The sequence below is a fragment of the Bos indicus x Bos taurus genome, chromosome 18 (genome assembly GCF_003369695.1).
Source record: "Bos indicus x Bos taurus breed Angus x Brahman F1 hybrid chromosome 18, Bos_hybrid_MaternalHap_v2.0, whole genome shotgun sequence".
Lineage (NCBI taxonomy): Eukaryota > Metazoa > Chordata > Mammalia > Artiodactyla > Bovidae > Bos > Bos indicus x Bos taurus.
The window spans coordinates 40,306,132-40,333,838 of record NC_040093.1 but is presented as its reverse complement, the minus strand read 5'-3'; the positions used below and the strand labels follow the sequence as shown (position 1 = coordinate 40,333,838).

Below are 27,707 nucleotides of genomic sequence, written 5' to 3'. Positions count from 1 at the left end.
CCTAGAGCAGGGCTAGGAGAATGACGAAAGGATTACAGGTGTGTTCATACCCAGCTCTGGGTAAATGCCCACCAGTCAGTTGCCTGAATGTCATCCCTTACGGCTGAACCCAGCTGGCAAATCCCTCCTCTCCAGAGCATACCTTCAAGTATTTTGATTATAATTCACCTTTACGGAGCTCCAGGTGAACTCATCTAATTCTCCTGATGACTCTATGAGACAGTTTACAGATGGAGAAACTGAGGCTCAGAGAGGACAAGTAACTTCCCCAAGGTTGCACAACCAGTAAGGGCCAGAGCAGATACCTGAATTCATCTGGAGTCAGAACTGAAGTCTCCTGCAGATTAAACATGCACCATCCCTTCTCGTTCCCCTCACAGGAGCTGGATTCCAGACCATTCATCAGTTCCACTGTTCATTCATTCATTCTTTCTCACATTCATTCATTAAGTCACTCAAGTGACTGCATATCAATATTCCCGAGCTCAGGTTTGGTGCCGGGGCAGGCTGATCCTGTCTGTCCCCCACATGCGTGCCTGCATCTGCCACACACTCAGGACTCCACCTGAGAACATGAACTCCATTTATTACAAAAGACTGGGTTATCACATTGTACTATGAACAGTCACAGCCCCTGCCAGACCTCCAAGGTCCAGAGAGGCAGCCTGGATGGAGGCCCCTAACAGCTCTCCTTTGACACCCCCTCCCCCAGCAAGAAAGTCCTGGGTGGGTGGGGGCACCTGACTGGGCCTTGGAGTGGTCCTGTGTCTATAAAACCAAATAAGTCCAAAGACCCCAGGCATATATACTAATATATATATGACATATATATATATATATATATAAAATATATATATATAAAACGTAGGCCACGGCTTCCCTTCCATGGAGTGTCAGTAAGGCAGGACCATCAATGCCCACCGTGGGAGAGAAGGAAGTTGTCTGTGGCAGGGACTGGGGTCTGCTCCCAGAGTCAGCACGGACAGCTGCATCAGTTCGAGTGGCGGGGCAGCCTGGGCACCCAGGGTTGGGGGGTGGCGCCCAGTCCTGCCTAGCCCTGGCAGGTCTAAGCCACCTGGATCTGCAGGTCCTCGTCCTCGTCCAGGTCGCTGGCTCCGTCCCCTGCCTCCTCGGCACCAAAGCGAGCACTGCGGATCTTCCCAAAGAGGGGGGCATTCTGCTGCTGTCGGCGGAGCCTGTGGGGGGGGTGACAGGCGGGTCAGAGACGAGCCTGATCCACTGGTGCTGACAGCAGCTAAGCCTCCCCTAGCGCTTCCTGCTGCCAGGCACCAGACTGGGCCTTCCACAAACATTACCTCGTCTCACTTCATCCTTCCAGAAGCCCCCGAAGTGAGGGAGGTGCTCCTGTCACTCCCATTTTACAGACAGGGAAACTGAGGCACTAAGTCCCACAGACGACAGCGAGCAGGGGCTGGGCTCTGAACTGGATGGCTGGCTCTGGAGTAGGGTGGGGTGGGGGGCACGGCTTGAAGAGGTGAGGCAGCCGGCTCAAGGTAACGGGGCTGGGATTTAAACCCAAGCCAGGCTCCAAAGCCCACAGGAAGAGAGTCCAGGGGTGGGGGTTCTGAGTCCCCTACATCCCTAATGTCAGTGAGAAAGCCCTCCATCCTTGTTCTTCCCCACATTAAAATTCCTAAAGCCAAAATTTACGAGGCAGACTTCTCTAAGAAGAGCCAGTGGAGGAAATGCCCATCCCCCCTCCTCCCTGGCTCCCCGCGCCCACCCCCAGCGGAGTAGCCGCCTGGCTGCATCTTACTGGAAGGCATGAATTATTAACACGGCGGGGAGGGGCGCGGGCAGGGGCCTCCATTACTGCCTGGTGATTTAGTGAGCTGTCCCCGGAACATTAAAGCACAAAAAGTTGGGGAATAAGATGAGGCAGCGGTCCTGGGCAGCCCCGCCCTCCTCATGGAAGCACTTGAGAGCCTGGGCAGAGCCAGCCTGCCTGCCCATTTCGGGAGTTTATGGCTCCCAAAGAATGTGGCCAAAACTGCGGGAAGGCCCTGAGGCTAGGCGGGTATGAGGGGTATGTGCTTGTGAGGGGTATGTGCTGGAGTGGCGGGGCGGAGGGAGGCGGGGAGGGGTGTGGAGTGGGCAGAGCTGGCCAGACACTGAGCTTGACTTGCACTCATGACTGGGCTCCTGCACGACACTTCATAGGCAACATCCCAAGCGTCTGGGGAAACTGAGCCTTGGCTCCCCAGGTCACACAGCTATCAGGTCTGGCTCCACAGCCTGTGCTCTTAGCCACAGACACTCAGCACATATCTAACAGTACATGTTCTGCAAATAAGGGCTCAGGTGGCAGACGGCCAGGGAAGCAATCTGACCTGACCACCCACCACCTGTGTGGTAGTGAAAGGCCTTAACCCTCTTGTGCCTTAGTTTCCTTGTTTGCCGGCCCCCTGGGGGGAGAAAAAAATTTTCCTTCCTGTCTCTCCTAGGAGCGTGGTTCTTAAAGCACAATGTTGTTGATCAATCGCTAAGTCGTTTCCGACTCTTTGCGACCCCATGGGCTGCAGCACGCCAGTTTTCCTTGTCCTTCACTCTCTCCTGGAGTTTGCTCAAACTCATGTCCATTGAGTTGGTGATGCTATCCAACCATGGCACAATATCTGACCCTGATACTAAAGCTCCGCTACTATTTAGCATTTATCATGGGCCTGGTCCTTTTATAAGCACAAATCAGCTTATTTAATTCCCACAATCAAGAAGTAATAAAAACTGTTATCAATCTCATTTTACAGATGAGGAAACTCTGGGAAAAAAAAAAAAAAAGAGGTTAAGTAAGTGGCCCAAAATAACACAGCTACTTAGTGCAGAGCCAGAGTTCCCACCACCCAGGCAGTCTTGGCAGCAGAGACTGGGTGCTGTCGATTCCATGAAATAAGAGGATGGAAGTAAGGGCCTGGCCTGGCACAGGAAATCAGTCTCAGGTGGAAGCTTGTGAAATGGGGTGGGGCCTGGACTAGATGTTCTCTGACATACCCCAGCTCTAAGGGGAGTCTGGGGGAGAGAGCCACTCTTGGGGTGTTGGGATGGGGTGGGAGGCAGAGCATGCTGGGTGGGCCCCCAGACCTCCTGGTCCTCCCTCACTGAGGCAGATGGGTCCTGTCTGCAGCTGAGGGGTCCGGGCTGCCATCAGGGCTGGGATCCCACAGACCCCAGCTGGTCCAGAGTCACCCCAGCCTGAGGACCTTGTAGGCTGCTTGTCCTTCTCATCAGAGACTGCCCAGATCCACCCGCCCTCCCTGCTGCCCGCGTTGGGCCTGACTTCTTTGGCTGCTCCCTCTATATCCGCTGACTGCAGGACACAACTCCCAGGCTCCCAGCTGGTCTTACTTCCTGCACTCCCTTCCCTGGTTTCCGAGCCCTGGCCCTTCCTGCTTGGAGGGGACAGGATTCTGGCCCCAGGACGTCCAGATCTCTTCCTTCCCTGTCTTCCCCTCTAGGCCCATTCGGCTGGAGCCCTGACCCCGACCCTGGGCCTCCCTGGGCTGGAAGCGCCCTTGCCTGTTTGTGCACCCCGGCCGGGAGTCCTCACCCCTGGGGCGGCACGCTGGGCCCACCTGGACTGCACGTGTTCCAGCTGCACTTGCAGGTTCTCGCTCTGCTCCGTCTGCTCGTCCAGCGACCGCTGCAGCTTCCGCGCCTGGTTATGGGCCTCGTCCAACTGTGGGGGTGAACGGAGCCAAGAGCATAGGAGTTACCTTGGGTTGGGCCAACCTGCCCTGCCGTCTGCTGAGGACCAGCCACTCCTGCCGTTCCTCTGTGAGGACGATCCTCCTGGAGAGCAATCCCTGTCTCTCCTTTGAGGCCTAGACTGAGGCCCAGCTCCTCCAGTAGAACATCCCTTTTTTGCCTCTTCTTGCCTGTTGCCTCTCCCTTCCAAATCCACCCACACTCCAATGCCCCAAGCTACTGATCCATCCATCAACTCACCTACCCATATATTCCCATGAATCTGTTCACCTGACCATTCATCCATGGAAATATCCATCTGCCTATGGAGACACCCACCGACCCACTCACCAGCCATTGATCTATTCAGCCACCCATTCATACAACTTTTGTGTCCTTCCACTCTTCCAAACCCGTCTTCCCATCTACCCATCCTTCTGCCTTCTTTCCTTCGGTCCATTCACTCTTCCACCCACTGAAAGTCAGCTGTCTGTCCATCTTTCCACTATCCACTCAGTCATCCATCTTTCCACATATCCATTCATCCACCCATCTATCTACCTACCCCTTCATCCATTCATCCAACCACCCATCAGACATCTGTTGTTACGTCTCATCCATCTCTCCTCTCTCCCAACCATCTGTCCATTTATCCCCTCATCCATCTGTTCATCCATCCATGGTGTTATCCTGTCCCTTTAACCAACTCCACATCCACCCACTCATTCATTCATTAATCTACTCAACCACTCATCTACGTTATCTGTCCATTTCTCTTCCCATCTTCCTACCCACACACCACCTGTCACCCACCCTCTCTCTCCTGAGTGCCTCCCGAGAGTCAGGCTTGTACCAGGCACGGGGGACCCAGCACGGAGCGACACAGGAGGGCCCTGCAGCTCCACCCCCACCGACCCCAGCTGAGGTCTGCAGGCTGGTGCTCACCTCGTCCTCAGCCTGGGCCAGCTCCTTCTTGAGCTCTTCCACTCGCAGCCGCAGCTTCTTCACCTCAGCCTCGTGCTGCTCCACCCGCCGGTTGGCATGGGCCAGCTCCGCCACCTTCTCCTGGAACTGCTTCTTCAGCTTGCCGTGCACGTGCTTCAGGTCGGCCAGCTCCTGCAGGAGAGCGGAGACGGAGGAGGGCTCATGCCGGGAAGTCCACGAGGTCAGGTGGTTCTGGAGGTACTGGGGTCCCTTCTCCCTGGAACCTCTCTGAAATGCCAACACTAGAGTCGGGTGAGGAGCTGGAGGCTAGAGGTGCCATCTAGTGAGGTGAGAAAGCCTGGGGGTGATGAGGTGAGAGGTGGGTGGAATTGCTGGCTCCATTCTGGACGTGGAACTCTGGGGTGCCTGCTGGAGATGACATGAGGTATGCAGTAGGCTACTTGAGCTGAGTCTCGTTTTCTGGGGAGGGATAAAGTCAGGACTCTTTGATGTATCAAAATGGCATTAAAGCTCTGGGTCAGCTGAAGAGTGCATTTTGGAAGCAAAGAGATCTGATGCCAGAGTGGCTGGGAAGAAGATGAGCAGCCAGGAGAGGAGCTGTCCACACCTGAGCTCTGGGAGCTCTCTGAGCCCTCAGTCTTCACATTTGTGAAATGGCCTCTTGAATCCATTCTTTGTTCCATGTCCACCAACCTCAGCCTGGTCCTGGCCTCCATCATCTCCCGCTGCCCCCAGGAATGGCCCAGACTCCCCATCCACTTGCCTTCTCATCCGTCTTCCACCCCGCAGCCAGTGAGCGCTCAGAGCCACAACCTGCTCGCACCTACCTCTCACTTTTCAAAGGTGACTCAGGCCTCCTGCCTCACCTACCACATCCCTCTTGCCTGCTCCCCTCCAGCCACAGCAGCCTCCCTTGTTCCTCCAAAGCTCCAGGTCCCTGTCACCATGGGACATTCATTCACATCATTTTCCAAATTTCCTCCTGGAGTCAGTCCACTGCCAGTCAACATCTACTCTCCCTGGAGACCTGGGCTTAAACGTCACTGCCTCAGAAAAGCCTCCCAGGACCTGGGCCTCAGCCAGGTCCCCAGGCATCCCCTCTTTTCTCTCCCTGCCATGGCCACGGAGCTGTGTGACCAGCATAGGTGTGTGATGGAGGGAGCAACGTCTATATCTCCCTCAGCTATCAGCTCCAAGAGGGGAGGCCACGTCCCTCCTGTCTGTTCACGGCTGTGTCCCCACCACCTAGAACAAGGCCTACACACAGCTGGAGCTCAATAAACATTTGTTGGACCGATAAAAGGGCTGTTGAAAGGATTAAGTGATGTTGTTGTGTTTAGTTGCTCAGTTGTCTCTGACTCTTTGTGATCCCATGGACTGTACCCTGCCAGGCTCCTCTGTCCATGGGATTTCCCAGGCAAGAATACTGGAGTGGGTTGCCATTTCCTTCTCCAGGGGATCTTCCTGACCCAAGGATCAAACCTGCATCTCCTGCTTGGCAGGTGGATTCTTTACCACTACGTCGCCAAGTAGTCTCCATAGCACGGGCAAAAAGCACCAGCAGGGAGCCTGGCCCACAGTGGTGCCCCACAAACCCAGCTATGATAGTGGTATCACTGAGCCGGGCCCACAGCGGGTGCCCAGGAGGAGCCGCTGCCAGGCAATCACCTCCTCCGTCTGTAGTCGTTACTTCAAGGGTCCCTGGCCCCCTGCAGTCTGGAGGTGGACGCCCAGGAGGTGGTCCGCCCCGGCCCTGGCTGCGGCCCCCTCACTACGCCACCTTGTTCTTCTCAAAGAGCGCAGCCTGGCTTGCCCGCAGGTCGCAGTCCAGAGCACTGGCCGTCTGCCGCCGACGCCGGGCCAGCGCCTCCTCCAGGTCCCCGACTTGAGCCCGCAGCTTCTTGTTCTCCCGCTCAAGGCCCAGTTTCTCCGTCTCCAGCCGCTCCCGGCGACCCCACTCGGCAGCGTTCTCCGCCTGCAGCCGCTCCATCTGAAACAGGGCAGGACCGCGGGAGGGGTCCACAGGGAGGGGCACAGCAGGCCTGAGCGGGAGGTTCCCCCTCCCCACCTCCTCCGGCAGTTGTTTTGGCTCCAGGAAGCAAGTCCAGCTGCAGCAGCTATAATTAACCCGGGCTTATTTCACGGCGCACGGGGTGTGAGCAAGAGAGGCCCACCCCTTGCAGACTGGAGCACCCAGGGCTGTGGCTGGTTCCTGTCCTCCTGTGAGTGAATGACTGATGGAGGCAGGGCCCCCCAGGCGCCCCCAGACCCAGGGCCCTGCCGGTGGTCTCACCTCGCCCCTCAGCTCCGCCATCTTCCTGTCCATGCTGGAACGCGCACCCAGCTCATCCTCCAGGTCTTCGGACATGCGGCCCAGCTCGTCCTGGTGGGCCTCCTTCAGTATGCTGAGCTGTGTGATACAGCACAGGCTGGTTAGGCGAGGACCACTGGCTCCAGGGAGGGGTGGGCGCTGGTGCCGGAGGGCTCAGCAAGGAGCCTCATGTGGTGCCCAAATGGGCCACGGGGTATCCAGAACAGACCCTGAATCTGAACGCATCTGCCTCCTCCGACATCTCTCACCTTCTCCCTGATTATCATCCAGCCTCCCAGTGTCCATTCTTGGGTGCCCCCTCCTGCCCCCTGACCTTCTCTTATAAACCCATTTTTCGCAACAGTAGCCTTTTTTTCTTAATCTTTAAAAAAAGATAAACCCAGGGGAATTCCCTGGTGGTGCAGTGGTTAGGACTCTGAGCTTCCACTTCAGGGGGCACAGGTTCCATCCCTGGTTGGGGAACTAAGATCCTATAAGTAAGCCACTCTGTGCGGCCAAAAAATAAACTGATTAATTAAAAAAAGATACAGCCAATCATATCCCCAACCCCGGGTTCCCTAAGAACCAACCTGTCCCTATGGTCCCACAAAGCCATCTCCCATCACCCGCATCGCCCACTCTCCTCCCCAGAGCTCCCTGAGCCTCCTCTCTAGTCCTCAAATGCACAAGTTCCTGTCCATTGCAGGCTTCACACTTGCGGTTCCCTCTGCTCGCTGCCCTCTTTCAGAGGTATCTTGAAGGGCTGACTTTTCTCACTCTCAGGTCTTGGCCTAAATGCCCTCTCCTCAGGGAGGCCTCTCCTGTCCTCCCTGCCCAGAAGGGGTGCTTCTCCATCCCCCTACCTCCCCAAGAACGTGAGCACAGGAGACACATGTCTGTCTGTCCGCCTTCGTATCTGTGTATGGCCTGGGCACCCTCAGTGAACACTGGCTGAACACACCCAGGGGATCTGCCTGTGGGTGTGGGGCTGGTCACATCAGAATTGCCTGGGGTGATCTAAAATAGTACAGAGTCCCTGTTGTAGAGCAGGGAAAATTGTCAGAGGAATGCTCTTTGCAATGGCATGAATGAACCTTAAATATGCAATGTTAATGGGAAGAAAAACCCAGATACTAATGAGAATCTTTATAGTTAAGTATCTGTAAAACTGCACAGTTGGATCCCACATTTCTTCAAATGATTACACAATTTGAAAAGATTAAAAAAACAGATTCCTGGACCTAAGCCCCAAAGATGCTGACTCAGGAGAGTGAGGGCAGGGTCTGGGAAGCTTTATTTTAGGAGATTCCTTAAAGAGATTCTACTTAAAGACCAATCTTCCAGGGCAGTTTCAGGCTCTGGGGTCTGTGAGCCACCCACCTTTTGGAAAAGCAGGGTGGCTGCGCCCTCTGGTGGCCATCAGGGTGAGCACAGGGAAGCAGTAAGGGAAGCCCAGCCTGACCCCAGCATGCAGGAGTTCCCAAACTGCAGGGCTGGAATTTCCTCTCTGCCAGCTAGAGTCTCAGTTTCCTCATCTGTAAGATGGGGACACCAAGTGTGTTTCCTTGACTGCTGTGAGGCTCTAGCAAGATCTCATACCATGTGCCCAGTGAACATCCAGACTCCTCTTTGTCTTGGTTTACAAGGCCAGTGGGATCCCCTTACAATCTCATCTCTCACTGACTACCCTCCAGCCACACTGGCCTCTATTTCTTGAACACACTAGGCTTGTCTGGCCTCAGGACTTTTGCATTTCCTGTGCCCTCTGCCAGGAACTGTGCCCCCTGCCTCTTCTCAACAGTGGCTTCTTCTAATCACTTTAGGTCTTGCCTTGTGTAACCTTCTTAGAGACCTTTCTATGACTCACCACCTCATCTCTCTAATTGTGTTTTGAATTTCACAGTTTCTGAATTTATCTACCTGGTTACTGTTGGCCTTCTCCCCACAACCCCTCCTCCACCTCCTGCCCCAGTCCACAGATCACCACATGGCATAGGGCTGGGGCTTGACAGTGAATGACTGAATTCCCCTCTTTCTCCCCTTCCCACTGCTGAAATTCAATGACACAGTACTGCTTCCTCCAGGAAGCCCACCCTGGTCTCTGACACTCACTTGCTTGAGCATCTCCTGCTTGGTCTTGCTCAGTTCCTCGTACTTGATCTTCCACTGGCTGAGCTCTCCCTCCAGCTTCTCGATGTTCCTGCTCAGTGCCATTTTATCCCTGGGGAGGGGAGACGTGGGGGTGAGCCCACTGGGGCCCTCTGCTGAGTCCTCCTGCATAGTCCTCCAGTCCCTTCCAAGTCTAAGACCAAGGTGTCGTGAGAGGTAATCTGTTCTATGCCGCTTCCCTGGCTTCTGGTGGTTTGCTGCGTGCTCCAGGCCTTAGCACCCCACTCTGTGGCAGGCAACCTGGGTGTGCGATCTCCTCGAGCTCCACCCTCCACACAACTGTGGGAGTCCAGCCCCTGCTGTGGGGAGTGACTGGTTCTCCAGGGCACCAGGCCCTGGGCTCATCCATCAAATAATACCTCCATTGCCCTCTATCTGTTTTATGCTGACTTGGTGTGAACACACAGCTCTGCAGTCAGAAAAGCTGGAAAACACTTTCCAGTGACTCTCTGAAGGAGGAGTCCCTTCTTGTCACCATCACTGGGTGGGAGTCCCATAAACCGCTCTCATGCCCCTCACCCTTCACTCTGCCCTGAATGTGCAGGAGGCGCCGTGGGTATTTGGCCCTATGTAGTGTTTCATGACCAACCCCCACACCACGCTGGCCTCCCATTCTGAGTTTAGTATCACTTTACATTTCAGTTAGTACAACAGGTTGATTTTTGTTCACTGGGCTTAAACAGAAATGCAGCATCTCAGTTCTGGAGGCTTCAAGTCCAAGACCAAGGTGTTGGTTCCACGCGAGGGTGGTGAGAGGACATCTGTCCTATACCTCTTCCCTGGCTTCTGGTGGCAATAGCTGGTGCTCCTTGGCTTGCAGGAGCATGGCCATGATCTCTGCTTCTACCTTCACAGGGGCACTGTGTTGATTTTTAAAAGATTTCTGTGTGTAGTTATCTTATACCATCTTTGTGTTTAATTTCTGGATGGAAAAGGGGGTGTTACTAAATATTCAACATAATCAGGCAAAAATGACCAATCACGGTCACTGGTGACCTCCAAGTCCTAAATCCACTGGTCAGTGCTCAGTCCTCTTCCGACTTTACCAGCTGACTGCTCCCTCATCCATGAAACGGTTCCTCCTGCTTCCTCTTCCCCCTCACTGGCTCCCTCCTCCTGTATCCTTTGCTGCCTCCTTCTTCCTCTGATTCTATAGCTGGTCGGCTCCAGGGCCCCATCCTTTGACCTCTGGCCTATCCACTCTCACCCGAGCTCATGGTTTTCAGCATCATCTATTCGCTGATGACTCCTGAATTTCTACCTCCAGCCCAGACCTGTCTCATGAACTCTATAGACTCATTCACATCCCCAAATGCCTTTCTGCTGAATCAAGCTCAAAATGTCCAAAACCAAATTCCCAGCCTCCACCCCTCAGTCCCCTTACCCCTCCTTCCCTGCTTTGATTTTCACCCACGGCACTCTCCCTGCACGATGGCAGGGATTGCTGGTCTCATGGATAACTGTATCCCCACCGAGCACAGTGCCTGACCCAGATCCTTGACACATATTAGTTGAATTAACTTTAAAAAGCCCTCATATTGGGTCCTTGGGTACCGTACCACTGTTTTCAAGTCCCAAGAATCGATGGGACTCAAAGGGGAAGTCCCATTCCCTTTCATTGAGTCTCACCTCTGTGACATGGATTTTCATTCTGTGATTCCGAGGAGGCCCTGGTACAGCCTGGCCCGCCCCCTAGCCCCTGCCTGCCTCCTGGGACTCACTCTCGTTCCTTGAGCAGCACCTTCTGGGACTCATCCAGCCGTAGCCGCAGGGCGGTCAGCTTGGAGGCATCCTCCTCGACGGTGGTGTCCTCCCAGGGCAGGCGGCCGCGCTCCTGGCGGCCCGAGCTGCCCCGTGGGGCCCCGGCCCCCGCGCTGCGCACCTCCCAGCAGCCCTCTGGCTCCTCTGGTCTGTTCTTCAGCAGGCTCTCCATCAGCTCGAGCTCCTATGGGGACCCAGGCAGAGGCTGGACTAATGATCGCTGAGTCCTCACCCTCTTGGCCTTCATCATGGCCTCTCCCAGGTCCAGGGCCTGGCATTAGCTTGGTGGGTAATCGTGGGCAAGTCACACAGTCCTCTGGACCCCCGTTTCCTCTTCTGCTGCCTGTCTCTCCACCCCTGGAGAGGGAGGGCCACACCCTCCCCCTTCGCTACTTAGAAATGCACAGAGTCAGCCACTCAGATTCCCTGAATCCTGGAAGATTCCCCAGAAGAGGTGGTAAGTTCTCTGCTGCTGGAAGTATGCAAATATTTGGTGGGACACTGATGAATGCAGAAGCAGGGATTCCTACAAGGAATAAGGACGAGATTCCCTCAAAAGGGATTCCTGCTCAAAGATCCCACTTTTCAGTGGGATCACCTGAAACATAAGTGACATGGTAAAAGATGCATGGACTTCCTTGGTGGCTCAGTGGTAAAGAATTTGCCTGCCAGTGCAGGAGACTCAGGTTCAATCCCTGGATTGGGAAGATCCCCTGGAAAAGGCAATGGCAACCCACTCCAGTATTTTTGCCTAGGAAATCCCACGGACAAGGAGCCTGGCGGGCTACAGTTCATGGGGTCACAAAAGAGTCAGACACCACTGAACGACTAAACCACAATAATAAAAGATGCACAGGAAGGCGGCCTCTGAGAGCAGAACCAGCTCCCAGACAGAAAGCAGTAAGGGTTGATTAACACAACCCTGAGCCCTCTTCCTCCCTGTCAGGCTCCTCTTCCCCTCTGCCCTTGTCTGCCCCCTGGCCTGCCTCTGACCACAGATCCAAGACGCCCATGGCCTCTGTCCCAGCCTGGCTTCTCCCACAGTCATTCCAGATGAGTTTGGGCTGGTCCCTTCCTCGACTGACCTTCAGTTTCCCTATCAAGACTAGGACAATGGGCCTGAGGAGTGAAATTCTACTCCTCTTTTATCTCAGACTGTCTGGGTGGGGGCCTCTGAGGCCATCTGGTCCAAAGCTCCAATTCCCAACTGAGGAACCAGGGAGGGAAGAAGGGAATTGCTGGAGGGTCACAGAGCACAGACATGGCTGGGCTGGAAAACAAACTCAGGCTGCATCCTCCGAGCTCTTGACGTGGTACCTGCTACCTCCTGGGGTGACTCATAACCGAACACAGAGAGGACAGGAACAGTGTCCGAGGCTGGCTGATATACAGAGGCTCATTCTCTGCCCCAAAGAAGAGCAAGGAATGTCACCTGCACCAGTCAGGCCCCGGCGAAGGGGGCTGCAGCCACCAGGAGGCAGCAGTGCCCACTCTAGCCCACAGGCCGGAGAGGAGAGAGGGCAGCTAAGAATCTTAGGAGCTGGCCTGACTGGCGATGGAGCTGGGAGCAACCTGAGCCTGGACTCTGTCCCTAGACAGCCTTCAGGTGAGTCTTGCTTGTTCAGAGGAGGCTGCCCTCCGTACATATCATTATGTTCCAGATGGCCTAATTATTATCACCATGGGCTGAGAAGTTCATCTGGGGTCAACTCCCAGCGACTCCAGTCACCAGCTGGTAATTAACCTCTCAGCACCTCAGTGTTTTCATTTGTAAAGCCAGTATTTCCTGGGTTGCCCTGAGAATTAACTAGATAGTGTGTATGCAGAGCCTAGCATTTTGTAAGGGTGCCCATGGAAAGACGGAGGCTTTTCCCAGATTTACCAAGCACTCTCAGCCTCTCGCTATTTGCACAGAATTTCCATCACCTGTAATGCATTCCTGCACTTTTCACCATCAATTCCTCCTGCTGCTGCTACTGCTGCTAAGTCGCTTCAGTTGTGTCCGACTCTGTGCCACCCCAGAGACGGCAGCCCACCAGGTTCCCCTGTCCCTGGGATTCTCCAGGCAAGAACACTGGAGTGGGTTGCCATTTCCTTCTCCAATGCATGAAAATGGAAAGTGAAAGTGAAGTCGCTCAGTCGTGTCCGACTCTTTGCGACCCCATAGACTGCAGCCTACCAGGCTCCTCCATCCATGGGATTTTCCAGGCAAGAGTACTGGAGTGGGGTGCCATCGCCTTCTCCTCAATTCCTCCTATCTCAGCTTAAATGGGACCGCTTCTAGAAAAGCTTCGGTGAAGCTCCCTCCTCAGAGCCTGGCTCAGGTACCTCCTTCTGTGCTCACATTGTCCTGACACTCCCTACCCTCAATCCCTCAGCTTTGATAAGACACCTGTTAAAATGTTTACTCCTTTCTCTAAATTGAATAAATGAAGGGATTCAGCTCTGCGACTAATGGATGTCTTTGAGGTAAGTTCTTACAACTTGCTCCTGCTCAGAGAGGATGATTTGTTGGTTTTGTTGATTACTGAGGGTTGGACACGACTGAGCGACTTCACTTTCCCTTTTCACTTTCATGCATTGGAGAAGGAAATGGCAACCCACTCCAGTGTTCTTGCCTGGAGAATCCCAGGGCCGGGGAGCCTGGTGGGCTGCCGTCTCTGGGGTCGCACAGAGTCGGACACGACTGAAGTGACTTAGCAGCAGCAGCAGGTATGGGAGCGGCGGGACCACCATAATCAGGTGTGATACCTACCCAAGTGCCAGGCCCTTTCCCTTTCTGAGCCCTACAGCCACCGCTCCCGCCCGGGTCAATCAGCCCCTCCCACTTCCGGACCCCAGCGCGAAGGCTCCGCCCAGAAGCCCCGCCCCTCGCCGCGCACCTGGCTGCCCTGCGGTCTCTCGCATCCGGATCCCACGTCGCGCACCGGCACCGGCTCCTGTTCCCTTTCCGGCTCCGTCTCGGGCCCATCGGGCGTCCTGTCCACGCCTCCCCGGGCGCCCCGCAGCCGCGCCAGCTCGCGGCCCCGCGCCTCGCTCTCGCCCTGCGCTTCTTGGCGCTCGCGCCGAGCCCCCGCCAGCTCCTTGGTGAGCGCGTCGAGGCGCTGGCGCAGCTGACGCACCTCCTCGCGTGCGCGGTTGCGCTCGGCGCGCACCTTGCTCCACTTCTCGCGCCAATTGGCGGTGCAGTCCGACCACCAGCGCATGGTCTTCTCCATCTGCGCCGCCCGCGCGCGCGCCTCCTCCAGCTCCCGCAGCCGCAGCTCCTCGCGGCTCTCCCAGTCCCCGTCGGCCAGCAGTGCGGGCGTGGGCGGCAGCGGCAGCGCGGGTGGCGGCCCTGGCGAGGGCGTGCCGCTGGGAGGCGTGGGCGGAAGCGAGTCGGCCGGCCCCATGCGCTCGGGCGACGGGCTGCCCAGGATGGTCAGGAGGCTGCCCTTGGACAGCTGCGGGGACTCGGCCAGCCGTGGGCTCGGCCCGTGGCTCATGGCGTGGCCGTGGGGGCGGGCAGGCTCGTGGGTGTTGGGCTGGAAGTCCCGAACTCAGAGGCAGCGCGGGGGACGCGTAGCAGATGCGAAACCACTGTGCATGATGGCCACTGCTACTGGCTGCTCTCCGGGCTATGGGGAGGGGTCGCTCCCTCCGACCTGTGGGAGAACACAACCATTATTTGGAGGTGGCCACCAACCGCCCATATCCTTAAGCTCAGCCATGGGAAGCGAAGGAACAGCACGACCGGTAGAAGGAACAGCATGGGCAAAGGTGGAAGGAGTGCAACTGGTCGCCTCCAGGAGCCCCAGTGAGGCTGGAATGGTGAGCCAGGGCCTGCAGCCGCTTCCTCACGGGCCTCCAGATAACCCCCTTGAGTCGCTTCACCCTGGAGCAGCCACGGATGATCTGAAACCTTGATCTGCTGTCCCTGACCTTCAGGTCCCATCTCACACATTGAATGGCTTATACTGCTCTCCACCCGGAATGCTATGTGCTTCCATGCTGGCCCTGCTGCCAGGAGTCCCTCCCAGCCTCTTCCTGCGCTGGGCTGACTCTTCTCATCCTTAAAACTTACCTGAAATAGCATCTTCTCCAAGAGGTTTCCAGGACCCCTTCAGGCCAGGTGGTCAGCCCCTGCCCAGGTCTCCACCAGCCAGCCTCGCTGTACTATTTTTCTTTTTTTTTTTTTTTTACCGCCACCACTGCTGCCCTGGGCATGATCCACTGAGGCGGGAGGGAGGGGGGCGGGGGCCTGCCTTAGCCCTGGGTCCTACCCCCTGTACTATTTTTCTGTGTCCCTGTGAGCACCCCATCTTCACCCCAGGCTATGAGTTTGCTGAGGGCAGGGGATGGCTGGCTGTTGGTCTTTGTCCCAGCACATGATGACAATAATAATGACATTTATGGAGGGCCAACTACAGGCCATGCCTATGTAAGCTATCCTCTCAACAGACTCAAGGGCAACTATAGACATTTACTGAAGAGGAAAGGGAGACTCAGCAAAAGTAAGCCCTGGAGTTGATCCAGATACACCATCCAGAAGTCCAAACACTGGCGTGGGTTTGGTGAATACGTGCATGTGCTGGTGGTATGATGGAAGTAAGCTGGGGTCTAGATGGGGGTACAGTGTGGTGAGGTGTCTCCCCATGCCAACCACTGAGCTCTGCTGTTCGTTGGCCACATCCCTTTTAAAATAAGTGAGACACATGCCCGCTCTGTCCCCAGTCTGCCACATTCTGCCTCAGAGTGGCTTCATGCTGACCACCAACAGCTCCTTGGGCTATCTCATACTTCCTTCCTCATTCAGCTGGGCCTGGCCCTCAGAGCCTCACTGCAGCCCCTGAGACCTGCCCTGATCGCTATTCCTTCCTTTTCTGGGTGACGCATCAGGGCACTGCTGGTGGGACTCTCAGCATCCTGGAAGAGTGTCCCAATACTGTCTGGCTGTGTCCCTTCATCACCCTTTTCCAGCCTCTAAGCCCCCCACTCGGCAGCACATCTAATGTCACAGTTTGTGGTAAAAAGAGGAGCTATCAGGCTGGCACTCCCTCCTTGTCCTGCCTTTAGCCCCACAGCTACCTCCTCTCTGCCATGAAGAGGATGGGGGGCTCTCCCACCTTGGGTCAAAGGCCCCCCCATCCAGCTTCTCCCACCCCAACCAGTGATCCCCCTCCAAGGAGCCTGCTCCCTGCTGAAGTCTCTCCTGGCACTTTCACCTCCCTTCTCTGTCTCCTCCCTTTCCAGGCCCATCCAGAGTGGGCCATGCTTGCTGTCTCCCCACTGTGCACCTCCCTCGCCCTCTCTCATCAAGCCTTACCAGCCTGGCCTCCACCCCCCTGCCCTACCCTCTGGGCATGTCTCAGCTCTCACAGGTATGCCCTCTCTAGCTCTGGGCACCTTCCAGCCCTCCTTTCTTGCATCACTCCTTCCCAGGATGTTCTCCGGGTTTTCCTCCTCTTCTCCAGTGGTCCCCCATTAGCTTCTCGGGTTGGCAACCTGGGCTCATCCCTGCAGTGCTGGCATGACCCCAGTCCTGGCCGCCTTCTTCTTTCTGGCTACCCCTGCCTGAGCCATCTCTCCACGTCCGCAGTAACCTCCAGTCTCTCTCCCAGCCTGGGCTGCTCTCCAGAACCACTCACATGTCCCTCAGACAACTCAGACTCAGCTTGGTCAAATGGGACTCCCTGTCTCCATTCCCCCCACAACCGGAGCCTCCTTCTGGATGCCCTCTCCGGGAGAAGAGTGCTTCTTTACTTCTTCACACTGTGGGGAATATCCTGGAATTGGCTTTCTCTCCATCTCCAAGTCCAGTCAGTCTGTCTGCCACCCATCACGGGGATCCTCCTACCTTCTTCATCCTCAACCACTAACCTGTCAGGCCACCACCATCATTTCCCACTGGGGAGACTGCAGTCACTCCTTGTCCCATCCCCCTGTCCCCTTTTGCCTCCTTCAAATCCATCCTCAAGAGCAGCAGCCAGAGTGAGTTTTTAAAAACACAAACCAGATCGTGCCACTGGCCACCACCTTTGCCATTATCAGTAGCTGCGACCCCTCCCCTCTCTACAGTCAATTCCAAACTCACTCTCTCAAAGGCTCCAACACTAAAAACTCATCGATTCCCTGACTTGTTCACTGTCCCCACTGCCCACCCTGTTCCTTCTCTCCTTGCTACACCCACCCAAATGCCCTCAGTGTTCCAGCTACCTCACTTGTTCTTGTCTCTCCAGGCAGTGCCGCCTCTGGTTGCTTCCACTGCTCTGCCTGCTCTTGCCTTCACCTGTATAACCAGGCATCACAGGTTTTCCACCACTGTGGACCAGTGTTCATTTAAATTCATGACTATTACAGTCACAGTTCCTTAGCACAGCTCAGTGATCCTACTACTGGACTGGCCAAAAAGTTTATTTCAGTTTTTTCCCCTAAGATGTTATGGAAAAACCAGAATGAAACTTTTGGCCATTCAAATGTATTTCTCCAGTGCGTTTGCCCTTAGTTTATTGTCTGTCTTCCTTCACCAGGCACCAGCTCTAGTCCCTGCTCTGTCATCAACCTCATCTAAACCACTGCCCCATACTGGGCCTGTTTCTCCCCTGGTAGAACTGGAGTGAGGGGTGAGGGAGGCCAGTGCTTCTAGAGCAAGAAGTCCTTCAGATTCACCTGGACATTTGCTTAAAATGCAGTTCCTGGACCTCACTCCTTAGAGAATCATGTTCAGTAGGTGTGGGACCGGAGATTTGCATTTTAACCATCCAACTGTGGGATATTTTGAGTAAGTGGTGATGCCGTGTCACCACCCATAGTTCCGTATGTACAAACATGTCTATCTCAACCCCAGTAACACCTGCACAGACTAGGTTACGCCCCCAGACACAGCCCTCTGGGCTTAGGTTCCAGTTCCCTGTACACCCGACTCCCCAAGGGATCCCTGGAAGGCTGAGTACCCACTGTGACTCTGTCTTTCCACCTGTGCAATGAGGTGACTGGCCTAGATCCCACGTGCATTCACAGACATGCGCACACCCAGACACACAAGCAACCCCATACATGTAAATACAGATAAAGACGTGGGCAGGCAGACACATACACGGAGGTGGCCCCATAGGCACACACAACAACTATATATATGTTCAGAGAGATGCTTCCTTGTAGATACAGAGTCACAGACACACCTGAAGACATACATATGCCCACACGGATACACATAGAGACACGCAAAGATACATACTCATCCCTGAGACAGACAAATGCACACACACACATATACACACACACGAACACATATACGGACACTCGCAGCCCTCCTCTCCCCAGTTTCCTGGCCGAGCTCCACATGGAGAAGCTCTTGGAAAAGAAAAACAATGTGAGAGCCTGCGGGGGGAGGGGAAGGAGGCAGGAAATCTGAGTGCCAGCCCGGTGGCCTCGCCAGAGGCCAGAGCTGTGCTGGGAATGGGGGTTGGAGAGGTGGGGGTCCCTGGGGCCAGGCCCCTGTCTGCTGGGCCCTTCCTGCAGCCCCTAAACCGAGAGGGCAGCAGGGAGGGGGCTGCTGCCACATCCTCTCTGCCTCTGGGAGCTGCCAGGCCTGAATGGGGCTTGGCGGGGAGGGGTGGCCTGCTCCTTCCAGGAATCCCAAGCCTGTCGTGCAGGGCCAGGGCAGGCACCACCCAGGCCCCTAATGGCTTCCAGGCACCCACGCTCAAGGGAGGGGGTGGGGAGGAGTGGGGGTCAGAGGGGCTCTGGACGGGCCTCCTGCCTTTCTTCCTACAGGCCCAGGTCCCCTGAAGGGTGTGTGTGCACACATGTATAAATGGATGGGGGTTGGGGGGGGGTCCCAAGGTTAGTCTTCTGGAGAAGCCCACCCCTGGACACACCAGGAACCCTGCGTACACACTCAAGGGCAGCTTGTCTCTGCCTAGCAATGCTTCCCCCTCACCCCTACCCCCACCCCACTGACATAACACAGCCTTAGGGGCAGACACACACACATCAAGCCCTGGTAACGTACACACTCACCAAGAGAGACGCCACATGGAGGTTCAGCTGGCAGTTGTAGAGACTGGCTCCCACTGCCTACCCCGCCTGCCCTTCGTCACCAGGATCAGCGTCTTCCTCCCCTGGGATGTGAGTATGTGTGCGGGGTGGCCTCCTGATTCCTGCAGGGTGTCACCACTGCCCATGGAGCAGGTGGAGGAGGGACCAGCCTCCACAGGCCCAGAAAGTCCTTCCCACTCACCCTCCCCTCTCCTGTGCCCACCCCCCACCCCCAGCACCAGCCAGACGGGTCTATTCCTGCTCAAACCCTCAGGATCTCTGCTCAGCCTGATCCCCTACTTGGGATGCCCCGCTCAGACTCCGAAACCCCACCCAGCCTTCAGGCTCAATTCCACAACCTCCCTCCCGGAAATGCCTTGGTCTCCCCAGCCCCACTCTGCCAGGGGAGTATATCCCCACAACCTTCCAGAACCAGACCTGGCCAGCTGCCCTCTCTCCTCTTGCAGTTCAGGCCTCCCCCAACCCAGGCAGGACACTTGTGCCACCCGGAGCCACTAGCACAGGCCCTGCACACAGGATGTGCTCAAAGTTGGCTGGCGGGGTGGAGAGCAGAAAGCAGAACCATGGCTTCACATCCCCTTAACTGGGCAGCAGAGCCACCTGGGAAGGCTTCCCATGTGGCACTAGTGGTAAAGAACCCACCTGCCAATGCAGGAGATATAAAAGATGTGAGTTTGATCTCTGGGTTGGGAAGATCCCCTGGAGGAGGGCATGGCAACCCACTCCAGTATTCATGCCTGGAGTATCCCATGGACAGAGGAGCATGGTGGGCTTTGTACGGCCCATAGGGTTGCAAAGAGTAGGACACTACTGAAGTGACTTAGCAAGCATGCACAGGTCCACATGGGACTCAAGAGCTCCTGAACCCCAGCCCCACAGTCATCCTCACTGCTCCAGGCAGCTGCTGGCCAGGACAGAAGAATGTTTTGACTGGATGTTTGCCTCAGGCAAGGCCTTCATCAGCCTCGTCTAGACAAAGTGACCGGTGGCTCTTGCTTCTAGTGGACCTGTTTGGAATGTTCTTTCTCCTTTCTCTAGCAGTACCTCCTACACATCCTTTAGGACCTACCTCTGGGTAATGATCCCCTGGGTAGCCTTCCCCAACCTCATACAAAGAGTATGTTAGTGCTCCCAATATGGCACCTCCTTGTTCTTCAGCAGTGGCCACACTGAGAAACCACAAGGGCATCCTGGACTCACTGGCTGTCAGCACAGGGCCCAGCATACAGCAAATGCTGCACTAATGCTTCCCAGGCTGATGGGTAGAAGATGGACAGCTAGGGGTTCTCTGTAATCGGGGAGGGTTGCACCATTCTAAGGATCAGGAGTCACTTTAGGGTCAGGCTCTGAGACAGGTAGGTGTCAAAGCCTGTAGCCAAGGTCAAAGTCAGAGGTCATCTCATGGCCAGGTCAAGGATCAGGCCTCTTACCTGAAGGAGTCTAACTGACTCGCAGGGGGACAAGTTTATTTTGTCCTTACCGTGTTTTGATGGCTCATACCTAGTAAGAAGAGTAAGCAGTGCTGAGGCCTAGATGGGGCCCAGCTTAGGGGGCTGGGGTGGGATGGGATGGCCCAACTCCTCCCTCCAGCTCAGAAACCCTCTATAACTTCCCAGAACCTTTCAGGTGGGGCTGTGGGGCTGGCCTGTGGCCACAGGCCTGGCTGTGGGCAGGGAGCAGAGCCCAGCAGGAAACCACAGAGGACAGCCTGATTGGATAAGTGCAGGGCCCAAGGCTGGTCAGCCCACAAACTGTGGGCGCTTGTCCCTCTGACCTGTCACCCGTGCTCCCATCACTGGACCTCCAGGAGAGGACAGGGAGGCAAGCTGAGCCTGCAGGCTGAACCTGAGCCCTGGTGGGTAGGCACCCCTAATCTGTTCCCAGGTAACTCCATCTCAGACAGAAAAGCCAAAGATATCCTGGACCACTAATCAGAACTCCTTTTTTACAAATGGGCCACCTGAGATCCAGAGGTACAGCTATTGGTCCACATCAAGGATCAGCAGCAAACCTGGGTGTGTGTTGGCAGGTGGGGGGGTGGGGTCGCTGGATTGCTGGGATTGGATGCCTCCCCTCCTGGGTCATGATTACCTGAGGGGCAAGGTGCCCCTGGGACCACCTACACTATGGGGTCCTCAGTCAGGCCAAGCACAGCTGGGAGAGGATAGGAGGTTTTCATGGGGTGGACCCCAGCCCCGGGGCTCTGAGCAACTCCTTGAACTATACACTCTAGTACAGCGGACTTCTCAGGAGCCCCAATTGTACCTCTGTGATGCTGTTTGATACCTGCAAGGCCACGCCCTCTCTGATGCTGTTTTCTTACTTGTAAGATGGAGAGAGGCACTAACAAGATACCTAAAAGCTTTGTCTAAACAGTGGGCAGAATCTGTGCCGACACGAAGTAATCCTACCTCCCCAACAGCCCTATATAATCCACACTTAAGACAGAGAAACTGAAGCCCCGGTGGGGAAGGAGGCTTGCAGGATATCACCAGTTCTCACAATCGTAATAGTGGGACAACGGAGGCCCACTCCCTTCTCATGACACTAAGCCGTCGCTCCACCTGTCCCAACTCCTTCCAGAAATTCCCTTTCTGGCCTCCCACGACCAAGAGTCGCCTAAATCCTCACTTCCTCTCCCCTTCCCCAGCACTTCGGCGGCGGGATGAGGGAGGAGGGTCTCCCGGCCCAGCGAGACGCGGTCCCGCCCACCCCGCCGCGCGGCCCCCCATTGGCAGCCACCAGGGGCGTCGTGCTCCGATTGGCCCGCGCCGCCCGTCCGTCCCGCATTCGCCATGGTGACCACGTTGGGTCCCCCGGGAGAGGTCCAAATTCCGCCCCCGCCCGCTGCCACCGCCCCCCTGGGGTCTGGCCCCCGCCCGCAGCTTTTCAAGGGCGGCCCTGCCCTCCCCCCTCCCCCAACTCCCGAAGCCCCATCACTCCTGAGGCTGGGGCTCCGGAGGTAGGGGAGCCCGCGGAGGGGGCTAGGAAGTTCTGCTTGGAGTTTGGGGGTTGCTGCGGACGCGGGAGTCCCCGCTGCTCCTCTTCCAGCACGCCCTCCAACTTAACCCCTTCCCTCCCGCTGATGGTTCGCGGCCTGGAGGGAGTTCCCGGGACGCGGTGGCTTTCGGCCCCCTGCACTACCGCCCCCGCTCACCTCGGCCGGCGACCAGCGGGCTCCGGACGTCCGATCCGCCGCGGCTGGGCGGAGCGGGCACGGGGCTTGCTGCGGCCGCCGCCGGGAGGGCCGAGGGAGGGCCGCGGAGTCTCCTCCTCCCTCCCGGGGGGAGGGGAGAGAAAGGAATCGGCGGGGCGGGGGCGGTGGGGCCCGGGCGGGTTGCGGCCCCACTCTGACCCTGGCCCGCAGAGTTGGTTGGGTGGGAGACCCGCGCCTAACTTTGGGGAGAGGGGCGCGGGCCGAGTTGGCGGGATCGCCACCGAACGGGCCGGACCCCGACGGAGGCCCCACCCCGCCGTCGGGCCTAGAGGAGGGGGAAGGAAGGCCGGGTCTGGGGGCCCCGCGGGGTCGGCTTTCCCGCCTCAAGTTTCCCGGAGCGGCAATGACGTACTAGGCGCCCAGCAGCAGAAGAGGGCACAGCCTGTCCCCGGCTCAGCACGTGCAGCTGTATACCAAGCTTGTATGCTTTTGTTACCTACATTCTTCCTAGTGCTAGCTCTGCCACCGAGTGGATGCGGAGCAGCAAGTCCCTGCACCTCATCGGGCCTCAGTTTCCCCTTTGTACAGCAGAAGGATGGACCATAGTAGCCTCGCGCATGTTGAGAAGCGTGGGTGGAGCCGGGAGGAGGTTTTCTCGGATGTGCTAGGGTGCTTCCCGTGCAGAGCCGGCCTCAACTGGCTAGGGGAACGGGGTAGGTGGGGGGGGGGGGGCGGTCCCGGTACCTTGAGGGGTACTTGCGTGCGCCTTGGCACTTTGGGGCTTCCTGCCTTGAGAGTGAGTGTCTGCGGTTACTTTGAGAGAGGGGGAAGCGGTCTTCTTACCACATCCTGTCCCCTGGAAGGCCGATGAGGTGAATCCGTGTTAAAGGAGGACCAGAAGTTCAGAGTGTGGCGGAGGGAACCTTGCTGTATTGAGTCTTTACGTGGAAGAAGAAACTAAAAATAAAGAAGATAAATTAGTTTGAATTGGTAATTAACAATAGAGGCATATGTCTGTTTATTGCCCTTCGCAAGATGCTGTGTTTTTGTTTTTGTTTTGTACAAATTGAAGGTTTGTACAAGTCTCATGTGGAAAGCGAGTCTTGGCACCAACAGCATTTGCTCACTTTCTGTCTCAGTGTCACATTTTGATAACCCTAAAAATATTTCAGACCTTGCACCAGCAAAAAGATTACCAGTTGGTGAAGGTGCAAGTGATAAAACTTTTTTAGCAATGTGCTTGCGTGTTAAGTCACTTCAGTCATGTCCAACTCTTTGGAACCCAATGGCCTGTAGCCTGCCAGACTCCTGTCCATGGGATTCTCCAGGCAAGGATACTGAAGTGGGTTGCCATGCCCTCTTCCAGGGGATCTTCCCCACCCAGGGATCAAACCCCATCTCTTCTGTCCCAAACTGCATCTCTTCTGTCTCCTGCATCGGCAGGCAGGTTCTTTATCTCTAGCACTACCTGGGAAGGCCCTTTTTAGCAATAAAGATTTTTAAATTAAGGTTTATGTACTTCTTAAAAGACATAATGCTGTTGGCACACTTACTATACTAATATAGTGTAAACATAAGCTTTATCTGCACTGAGAAACCAAAAAAATTCGTGTAACTCAATACATTGTGAGCTTTGATTTACTGTGGTGGCTTGGAACTGAACTGGAAATATCTCCAAGGTATGCCTGTATTTGGGGGCTTCCCTGGTGGCTCAGATGGTAAAGAACCTATATTTAGATTATGGTTGCTATCATGCGTGCAGTAGCATCAATAAAGAATTGGCTCTTTGCAGCAAGAGGATCACTTTTGCAAACATATTTGAGAGTTTCACACCAGAGTTCACTCTGAATCCTGTGACAGTCAAACAGTTCTCTCTGCAAGTTCTTGGGCCTTTCTTTTACAGAAGCTCTCTTCCTCTGTGGTCAGTGGCTGCTCGTTTTCCACAGCATCACTTACACCCACTTCGTGAAATCCCACGCTTTTTTGCAGGATTTGTAGTTCCACTCATAACCATGTGCTTTGTCTTGGCATGGCTGAATGTTGATAGCATCTGACAATCAGCTCAGGGCAGATTTTGCTGGCACTATGTGGGGTTTGAGAAGGAACTGACCTATGAATATTGCAGTGGCTGACCTTTGCTTACTGTGTACTTTGGACCTGTGAGATTCAGATATTGAATACTCAGACAGCTGGAACACCCCCAATTTTAAACTTGGGGAAATGCTCACTGAGGCGCTTGGCTGAGACTTACCCAGAGTTTCACAACCAGTAAGGACAGTTGTGGACCAAGATCCCAGAGTTCTTTCCTAGAGTTTCTGAAGGCGGGGATATGGATTAAGAAGATGGAGGAGGCTGAGTTGATGGTGAACCTAACCTCCAATTGTTATTTTACAGCTTATTTTATTATTATCATTATTGGCCACATCATGTGGTATACGGGATCTTAGTACACCAACAAGGGATTGAAGCCATGCCCCCTGCATTTGGGAGCCCGGAGTCTTAACCACTGGACCACCAGAGAAGTCCCCTAAGCTCCAGTTATAAAATCATCATGATAGAGCTATCTGTCTCAAAGAAAAGAACCAAAAATATTGTCCCAGGCATGTCTGTTGCAGGGGTTGAGGGAGGGAGAGCTACCCACTCATAGAACCAAGCTGTGTCCTGACCATAGGCTTGGGAGTTCACATGAATTAGCTCAGTGTTATAGCCATCCTTGGCTTCCCAGGTGGTACTAGTGGTAAAGAATCCACCTGCCAATGCAGGGGAGGCAAGAGATGTGGGTTTGATCCCTGGTTGGGAAGATTGCCTACAGTAGGAAGTGGCAACCTACTCCAGTATTCTTGCCTGAAAAATTCCGTGGACAAGGGAGCCTGGTAGGCTACAGTCCATGGAGTTGCAAAGAGTAGGACATGACTGACTGAGCAAGCATGCACACATAGCCATCCTATGAGCTGGTATTACCATCATCTCGTAGTGAGAAAAGTGGGGATTAGAAGCCAAATGACAGACTCCAGTCACACGCTGAGAGATCTTAAAGCCCAGATCTGACTTTCAAGTTTACCATTTCATTCCTGTTGCTAAAACCGCACCTCCTGGCAGCCTACTGGATGCAGCACTTATCTGGTTTCTTTCCCCAGTTTAGCACAGTAGGGTTTTCCACTGAGGCTTATGTTAGTATTTCCCACACATCAGCAGTTCTCTGTCCTGTGTCTCTGCCACCACTTTTTGCCATCAACACATAACTCTTGTGCTATTATTTACTTGGCATTTTTCCTTAAACCATTTCACTTTTTTTTTAGAACAGATGTATATTTTAGGCTAAATAGGAAATGTTATCAGTTGCTGTAAATAGAAGAAAGTCATAAAAATAAATGTCATGTAAATAAGCAACATCCTCAATCAAGCTAGAAACCCTCACTTTGTTAAGAAAGGAATACAACTTGTACACCCACGTTCGTAGCAGCATATTCACAATACCCCCAAAAGATAAAAGCAACCTAAGTGTGTGTTGGTGGATGAATGGATAAACAATGTGGTCTATACATTCAAAAGAATATTATTCAGCCTTGAGAGGAGGCTAAAGGAAATTCTGACATATGTTTAACAGCATAGATTGACCATAAAGACATCATGTTAAGTTAACAAGCTACACACAAAAGGAAAAATATTGTATGATTCCACTGATAGGAGGTTCCTAGAATAGTCAAACAGAGACTGAAAGTAGACTAGTGGTTACTTGAGCTCTAGGGGGTGGGGAATGGGGAATTAGTGTTTAATGGGTACAAAGTTTCAGTTTCCAGAAATGGGAAAGCTTTGAGGGGTGGTGATGGTAACAATATAAATGTACTTAATGCCACTGAACTGTACACTTAAAAATGGCTAATATGGTAAATTTCATGTATACTTTTGCCACAATAAAAGAATCACTAAACATCAGATATCCTGTTTTCTATGTCCAATATAAGTTTGAAGAATGAAAATCAAAAGGACGGAAGGTGGTAGTAGAAAGGGGCTAGAGATAATTTAGTTCTAAACAGACACTTCTCCTGGATGTCACTGGGATTGAGAGAGACTGAAAAGTAAATTACTTTTTCTTGGTGTGACTCAGTTTATCTAATGTCCTGTCAGGGGTTACACTTACTGCCCTCTTGCAGATCACCAGGGGGAGCAGCCCCCATGGTGAGAGACATCCCTAGGGCTGGGGATGACTCTCTCAGGGTGGGGAGTGGGAGGTGGCTTGCCTTCCTCCCTGCCTGGGAGACTGAACAAGGGCCAGGCATGCCTCCCAAAGTAGAAGCATCTGGAATGTTCCATAGGGGAACTGGAAGTAGGGAAGGCTTCCTAGAGTAGGCAGGACTTGAGATGGGCCCTAATGGATGGAGAGGAGCTGGTGTGCCCAGTTATGTGTGTGTCATAGCAGGATAAGAGCAGGGAGACTGGGATGAATAAGCTGAAGCTCCAATACTTTGGCCACCTGATGCGAAGAGCCAACTCACTGGAAAAGACCCTGATGCTGGGAAAGATTGAGAGCAGGAGAAGAGGGCAGCAGAGGATGAGATGGTTGGATACCATCACCGACTCACTGGACACGAGTTGGAGCAAACTCCAGGAGATGGCAAGGACAGGGAAACCTGGTGTGCTGCAGTCCCAGGGGTTGCAAAGAGTCGGACACGACTGAGCGATTAAACAACAATGGCAAACACATCCCGAACTGGGTGGAAGTAGTGACTGACTGGGGCTAGACAACGAAGACAATGGGAGCCACTGCCGGCTCCTTGAGCTGGGGGTGTGTCTTGGCAGTGAGTTCCAGAATCTGGAGTGCAGGGCTATGAAACCAGCACCCCCAAAAGGCAGGGTGTAGTGAGGCAGGCCCAGATCCAAGATGAAAAATAAAGGGGCTTTTGGGGTGAATAGAGCTTCCTCCTGGGCCCTGAGAGCAGCTGCTGGTGATGCAACCCTAGAGGTGGCCAGGAGAACTCAGAAAGGAAGGAAGAGCCTAGAGGTCAAGGGCTGGGTCATGGCCACAGAAAACCAAAGTGCAGAGGAGGGCAAGAATTTGTCCGAGTCACCCAGCAGGAACGTGGCCAAGGGATCAAGCATACAGGTGTCCCTGCAAAGTCACTGCCCTGCAGCTGGGGTGGGAGCCTGCACACGTGGGTCTGCGCCTCCCTGAAGTCTCCCTGTCCTGCAAGGAGCAGCTCCCTTCCTTCCTCCCACCAAGTCCGCCTGAACTACCTATGAGCTGTGCTTGGCGGAGGCCGCAGGGGCCCCAGCATAGGGGCAGAGAGGAGGGAGACCGTGTTGGGACCTGCCTGTTTCTCTCTGTAGCTGCATCCCTAATTCATCCCTGAGGGTAGAAAAGCTCGTTCCTGAGTCAGAATTTTCCCAGGGAGTCCGGCTGGGCCCCTGGCAAGAGAGAGCACCCTGTCTTCTCTCTGACACACACCGACACTTCTTCCTGTTGCTCAGGGCTCTGAGGAGGAAGTGGCAGATGTTGGACAGGCTTGTCCAGACCCCTGGCTCAAGGAGCAGCTGGCCACCTTTCCAGCCCCCCAGTTCTGGCCATGTCTTCTGATCTGTACTCTCAGTGAGGCCTTTCTCCAGAGGGCTCTGGACTGGGTA

General features: G+C 54.7%; 1 protein-coding gene across 2 annotated transcripts; it reads right to left on the bottom strand.

Moving 5' to 3' along the window:
* Window positions 1-566: 566 nt before the first annotated feature.
* CCDC102A (coiled-coil domain containing 102A) lies at window positions 567-22,189 on the bottom strand. Of its 2 annotated transcripts, none has more exons than XM_027516461.1 (9): window positions 22,086-22,189; window positions 13,771-14,532; window positions 10,849-11,072; window positions 9,071-9,179; window positions 6,941-7,057; window positions 6,428-6,637; window positions 4,648-4,818; window positions 3,591-3,694; window positions 567-1,196 (listed from the first exon to the last, which is right to left on the bottom strand). In XM_027516461.1, the coding sequence occupies exons 2-9, from the start codon at window positions 14,371-14,373 to the stop codon at window positions 1,067-1,069; spliced, it is 1,668 nt and encodes a 555-aa protein (XP_027372262.1). In that variant the 5' UTR covers window positions 14,374-14,532; window positions 22,086-22,189; the 3' UTR covers window positions 567-1,066. The 2 variants fall into 2 exon arrangements, with proteins under 2 accessions (XP_027372262.1, XP_027372263.1); XM_027516462.1 differs by lacking the exon at window positions 22,086-22,189 and adding an exon at window positions 18,890-19,040.
* Window positions 22,190-27,707: the final 5,518 nt, after the last annotated feature.

Excerpts from the sequence above, each read along its gene's own strand:
- CCDC102A (XM_027516461.1), bottom strand. The coding sequence starts at position 14,373 with ATGAGCCACGGGCCGAGCCCACGGCTGGCCGAGTCCCCGCAGCTGTCC. Across the intron at positions 11,073-13,770 it reads AGAGACCGCAGGGCAGCCAG|GAGCTCGAGCTGATGGAGAG; the intron begins GTGCGCGGCGAG and ends GGGTCCCCATAG. Across the intron at positions 1,197-3,590 it reads CTGGAACACGTGCAGTCCAG|GCTCCGCCGACAGCAGCAGA; the intron begins GTGGGCCCAGCG and ends CCCCCCCCACAG.